Source organism: Pelodiscus sinensis, chromosome 2 (genome assembly GCF_052426305.1).
Source record: "Pelodiscus sinensis isolate ZL-2025 chromosome 2, ASM5242630v1, whole genome shotgun sequence".
NCBI classification, from domain to species: domain Eukaryota; kingdom Metazoa; phylum Chordata; order Testudines; family Trionychidae; genus Pelodiscus; species Pelodiscus sinensis.
In genome coordinates, this window is record NC_143053.1 from 263,037,213 (window position 1) to 263,043,516 (window position 6,304).

A 6,304-nucleotide genomic window follows, 5' to 3' on the forward strand; every position below is an offset into this window, starting at 1 on the left:
GGTGAGGTCCCTTTGTGACTTTTTGTACCCTGTTTTGGACTTAACTATATTGAGCCATTTTGTAAAATCTGATAATGTTGCCACCTCACAATTTACCCCCTTGTCAAGACCAGGTAGAACTTTAACAGCACAGATCCAAATTCAAATCCCAGCAGCACAACCCTCCTTGCTACTCTTCTCCCTCCCCCTCTCTCAAGTACCGGCAATGTTTTTATGATCCTTCAGTGACTGGCATACCCAGCCTTTTCTTCTTTTTAATCACCTCCCTCTCTCCTTCGATAACAAACTCCCTGCCCAAAGGCAAAGCTGCAGGCAGCTCAGACTCTGTTACAGCTAAGAGCTGCCTCTGGAGCCAGGGCCTGCAGTTTCCAGCAGAACCCACAACCCTCCCCCAGTGGTGCCCTTGCCTGTTCCCCCCCCCCCCCCCCCATGGCTCAGGGACAGTGGGAAGCCTGGTGCTGACAACAATACCAACCCAGTCCCAGCCTGCTCAGCCCTGCCAGCTCCCAGCTCCCAGCCACATTGCTCTGCTCCTGGCCCCTGGTGCTGCCCTCCCTGAGGCCCCCTCTCCCGAGTGATTCAGCTGGAAGGCCACAGGACGGTGTTTAAGTCTCAGCGGGTATGTCTACACTACCCCGCTAGTTCGAACTAGCGGGGTAATGTAGGCATACCGCACTTGCAAATGAAGCCCGGGATTTGAATTTCCTGGGCTTCATTTGCATAAGCCGGCCGGCGCCGCCATTTTTAAATGCTGGTTTGTTCGAACCCCGTGCAGCGTGGCTACACGCAGCATGGGCTAGATAGTTCGAACTAGCAAGCCAAAATTCAAATCCCGGGCTTCATTTGCAAAGTGCGGTATGCCTACATTACCCCGCTAGTTCGAACTAGCGGGGTAGTGTAGACATACCCAGCTTGACAAAGCTCTGGCTGGAATAATGGAGTTGGTGTTGGGCCTGCCTTGGGCAGGGGGCTGGACTCAGTGATCCTGAGGTCTCTGCCATCCCTGGGTTTCTATTCTTCTAAGAATTGTCTCCCAGTGGTGCCCAGGAAGAGTTGTAATTGTCCAAAGTCACTGGCTGGGGGCTGGAGCCGGTTCTGTGCTGCACTGTTGAACATGCACCCCTAGATATTGAGCCCAGCCCTGGTTGCTGCCGGCTCCACCTGGCAAGGGGTTACGTACATAAAGCCCTTGGGATCGTTTGGTGGCATTTTCCATCCCATTCCTCCTGCCCCTCGCACCCTGGTTTGGGCTGCCCCAGTGCAGAGCCGGTGTTTGCACTGAGCTGGGCACAGCCTGACCCAGGCCTTTCCTAGGCTTACTATTAGTGTGGGGGACCAGGAGGTGTGTGCGTAGCTGGAGTTATTCCTTCCAATGCCTCCCAGTGCACCCCAAAGGGCTGTGTGCAGAGCGAGGCTTTTCCAAAGAGACCTGCTCTCTCTGACAGGGACACAGGGGACCCAGCTCTCTCCTTTTCCTAGGATAAGCAAAACTCGTTGTAAGCAAAACTCGTGAAGTCATTCTGCCGCTCTACTCTGCACTAGTTAGGCCTCAGCTGGAGTACTGTGTCCAGTTCTGGGCGCCACATTTCAAGAAAGATGTGGAGAAATTGGAAAGGGTACAGAGAAGAGCGACAAGAATGATTAAAGGTTTAGAGAACATGACCTATGAAGCCAGGCTTCAAGAACTGGGCTTGTTTAGTTTGGAAAAAAGAAGATTAAGGGGGGACATGATAGCGGTTTTCAAATATCTAAAAGGGTGTCACAAGGAGGAAGGAGAAAATTTGTTCCTCTTGGTTTCTGAGGACAGGACAAGGAGTAATGGGCTTAAAGTGCAGCAGGGGAGGTTTAGATTGGACATTAGGAAAAAATTCCTAACTGTCAGGGTGGTCAAATATTGGAATAAATTGCCAAGGGAGGTGGTGGAATCTCCCTCTCTGGAGATATTTAAGAACAGGTTAGATAGACATCTGTCAGGGATGGTCTAGACAGTATTTGGTCCTGCCTTGAGGGCGGGGGGCTGGACTCGATGACCTCTCGAGGTCCCTTCCAGTCCTATTATTCTATGATTCTATGATTCTATGATAACAGCGCTGCCACGGTGCTGCATTGATGCTGCTGTGGCCGGGGAGCCAATGGGCAGTTTCTCTTTTCTCCTAGTGCCCCGGGGCCATGAGAAGGGCCAGCTCTGCCTCTGCAGGTTTAGGTGCCATTTCCTCCCCCAGCTCAAATCCCAACCCAAATGTGCCGAAAACAAACAGGCGCCAAACGCCTCCTTTGCTGCAGTGGGAAGGGGGCCAATTCCTCCCCGGCGACAGGTACCTGGGATGAGGGCGTCCGTGCGGCAGTCGTACAGCATCCCCAACTGGAAGGGGCGGCCCAGGGCCGGCATCGCAATCGTGTCTCCTGACCTGGCCATCGTTCAGCACCCAGACGCTCGCTCCTCTCTCTGGCCTGCGAGAAATAGGTTGGACATAAGGAAAAACTTCCCGCCTATTAGGGCTGTTAATCACTGGAATGAATTGCCGAGGGAGGTGGTGGAATCTCCATCCCTGATGATATTTAAGAGGAGGGTGGACACGTACCTGTCAGGGCTGGGGAACCTTTTTTGGGTTGGGGGCTGCGGACCCACAGAAAACTCAGTTGGGGGCCAGACACGACTAAGAAGAAGAAAAACCCCTCAGAGTGGCCCCAGCAGAGAAGCAGAACGACCCTCCCCACATTCCCTCGCACACCAGACCCTAGATTTTCTGTGCTCCGGCCCCACAGGCAGGCAGCAGGGGGACTGGAGCACCAGCGCAGACTCCCCAGTGTTGGGGGGCGGAGGGGCTGAGCCTTGGGTGCTGGATCCTGGCAAGCTGAGGGCTGCATCCTAGGCCTGAGGCTCCCCACCCATGGTCTAGACGGTGCTGGGTCCTGCCGTGCGGGCAGGGGACTGGACTCGATGAGCTCTCAAGGTCCCTTCCGGTTCTAGTGTTCTGTGAGTCTGTGAACTAATTGGGTTACACTTCATGATGATTCTAACTGTTCCATTTTAAAGGCTTCAGGGTGTAGCCGAGTTAGTCTGTACAGGGTGAACTTCAAAAGTAACACCTGGATAACAGCACATGTAGATGGGATCATGAGCTTTCGTGGGCTGCCGGTCATCTGAAGAAGTGGGCTGTGCCCACGAAAGCTCATGATTTGTCTTGGGACAATTCGTAAATTCAGGTGAGAGCCTGCAGTAACCAGGGAGATCCTGTCGCATGCAAAACGATTTCAGATGCATTCGGAGGGTGTGTGAACAGGTGCCATTGGTTCAGTGTTTGCATTGGGAGGAGAGCTGTCTCTGGACGCATGGAGGGGGCTCAGGGCGCCAGACCCTGCTCCTACAAACTCCAACATGGTCTGAACTTGACTTAATAAACAGGCATTGCCAGAAAAGAAATCTATTCCCCAAGGCGTCACATTAGCACCTGGCTGCTCAGGCTACGGAGCTAAAGGCCTTTTGTCTGCAGCTACAGTCACTGGTATGAACCAGACTCACTCAGGAGGAGTTAGAAGTTGTTCCAGTCCCATGGATATTTGGGGCCTGGGTTTGGGGTGTCCCATTCCAGCTCCCCTGCCACAGGCTCAGCCCCGCACTGTCCCCTGAGGAGCAGGAACAGCAGCAGGGCCAAGAACTGCCTGGGCCAGGGGATGGAAGCCCTGTGACCTCTAGCACAGTGATCACCAACCAGGAGATTGGAACCTTCCGGTAGTTCGTGGACCCTCTGACAGGGGATCCTGACTGGTTTGGCCGGGAAGTTCTCAAGCGCTGGCACTTCCATTGCCCCTCCAACCACTGCCCTGCTGCTCCTGCCCTCTGCCTTGGAGCTGCCCCCCGGGAGCCTCCTGCTTTCTGGGCAGAGTGTGGGCGGGAGAAAAGGGGGACACGGATGTTGGGGTGTCCCTTCTGTCATGTTATTGGATTTTAAAGGGAGAAGCCAAATCACTGAGGCACCCATGAGAGGGTGTTTGCCCCAAAGTCTGTACAAAGGGGCCATGTGAGGTGTCGGATGAAAGCTTGTGTTTTACTGACTCTGTATATGCTAGTGACGTACTTGTGTGATACCGGCATGGGGAGTTAGAAATATGGAATTTGTGCTTATACTGGAACATTCTCTGTCCGAGACTAGCACGGCCTTGAGCGATGCTGTGACATTGAGGGCGCTAGCTAATTAGCACGGCCCCAGGGACAGTGGATCTCAAAGTGCAAATACACCTGGGGAATGCGTCTGGAAATCTGGGTACCTGCAAACCAGCCAGTATTGGATCACCACCAACGTGGGACACAGGGATAGGTCACTGGGCCATGTCACCTGCTCTGGCCAGAAAGATGCCAGGAGAGGGATATAAGTGCCCTGTGGCAATTTCCATTTGATCTGCAATTCTGCTCCTGATCTCAGGTACAGGCTGGCAAGGAACTGAGAGCCAGGAAGAACTGTGGACCCATCCTGACATAGGATGTACACCAAGGACTTTTAAGCCAGCAGCTATAATAGCTCTGCTAAAAGCCTGTATTGAGAACTGGGAGATTTGATGCATGTGATGTATTTTCTTTAACAACCTCACCCTCAGGCTTTTCTTTATTGTAGTAATAAACCTTCAGGCTGTGTCTAGACTTGCAAGTTTTTCCGCAAAATCATGTAATTTTGCGGAAAAACTTGCTAGCTGTCTACACTGGCCGCTTGAATTTCCAGAAAAGCACTGACGATCTCCTGTAAAATCACCAGTGCTTTTCCGGAAATACTATGCTGCTCCCATTCAGGCAAAAGTCTTTTTCCAAAAGAGTTTTGCACGAAAGGGCCAGTGTAGACAGCTGTAGGGCCAGTGTAGACAGTATTGTTTTCCACAAAAAAGCCCCGATCGCGAAAATGGCAATCGGGACTTTTTTACGGAAAACCACGTCTAGATTGGCCATGGACACTTTTCCGCAAGAAGTGCTTTTGTGGAAAAGCATCCTGCCAATCTAGACGTGCTTTTCCGAAAATGCTTTTAACAGAAAACTTTTCCGTTAAAAGCATTTTCGGAAATTCATGCCAGTGTAGACGTAGCCTCAGAGTTTAGATTCTGAAGGATCAGCTCAGCGTGGTCTTGTGGGTAAGATCCAGAGTGTAGATTGACTGGGATCTGTGGCTGGTTTCTTGGGACCGGACAGACCTGTTTGGGGTAGGTGAGATTGGGTTCTATAATCCCTCACCTGAGTGCATGCCTGGGGCTGATTGTGGCACAAGAAAAACTGGAGTGTCTGAGGGGTTTTGCTCACTGTTTGTGGCCTGGTTTCGTTCTGCCTGGTCCCAGATACTGCATCTCACTTTGGACAGTTTGCCTGGAAGAGCTCGAGGGCTTTGCCCACTGACGGAAATGGCTGCTAGCCGCATGCTGCTTGGCTCCCAGTTTCGGTGCTAAGAAAGCCAGAGGGGCTGAGACACTGAGGCTGGTGGCTGCACTTTCTGTAATCATGTAGCCCTGTGCGGGGAGGGGCTGTCATGATCATGAGAGATGGCCAGCTGCCTGGGGACTAAGGGGTTAACTACACCTAGCCAGGAGGAGTGGCCAACAGGAATGTAGGTAGGACTTTCAAACTGGGACAAAGGAATTTGGGTTTTTCCCTCCTTTGGTCTGAGTGTTCAGACGTGCCTCTCTCTCCAAGAAAAAAATCTTCACTTTCTGTAAGTAGGGTAAAGTTTAGATAAATCATTAGGTTTTATTATTTTATGGCTTGGGAAATAGGATCAGATGTTTTGGCTTTCCTTTGTAACTAAGTTCTAGGCCTATGGAGTTTCTCCATGACTATATTTTGTTACCTTTCCATCTAGTAGTATGCTTGCAACAGGAATATCATGGTGATAATAAAAGTTTTCTCTTTTCTTTTATTAACCTGGCATTGGTTAATGGTTGTGTCCTGGTTTGTACTTTAGGGCTGAGATTTCCCAAGTGATCTCTCCCCGGATTTTCCACATCAATATTTGGGTGGTGGCAGTGGAAGTTTCATTCCCAAAATCTAGGGCTTTAAGATTTTGGAGGGGGGAAGTTTTATACCAAAGCCCGGTAGATAAGGGTTTGGAGTATGTTTGCTGGCTCCCACCTCTGCATTTATCGAGCCAGAGTGGGGAAGGAGCTATGACAGGGACTCTGGGAAAATGAGTGGAGACTGCAGCATCTTTGCATTAATGAAGCCAGAGCCCTGAGCAAGGATCTGTCCTAGCCAGAGCAAGAAACAGGCAGCACCAAACCCAAGAACTTTTTCACCTCTCACTTGAAAGTAGGAATAAGAGATCTTCCG

The 6,304-nt window shown here is 51.3% G+C and overlaps 1 protein-coding gene across 2 annotated transcripts in view; it reads right to left on the reverse strand.

Moving 5' to 3' along the window:
* Positions 1-3,191, reverse strand: part of LOC102445749 (stonustoxin subunit alpha-like) — a 79,124-nt gene extending 75,933 nt beyond the window's left edge. The window contains exon 1 of one of the 2 annotated variants that reach the window (XM_089775952.1): positions 2,320-3,191. In XM_089775952.1, the coding sequence (XP_089632078.1) occupies positions 2,320-2,416 (97 nt within the window). In that variant the 5' untranslated portion in view covers positions 2,417-3,191. The remainder of the gene's footprint in view (positions 1-2,319) is intronic. The other variant, XM_089775951.1, reaches the window with a different exon arrangement.
* Between the last annotated feature and the right edge of the window lie 3,113 nt (positions 3,192-6,304).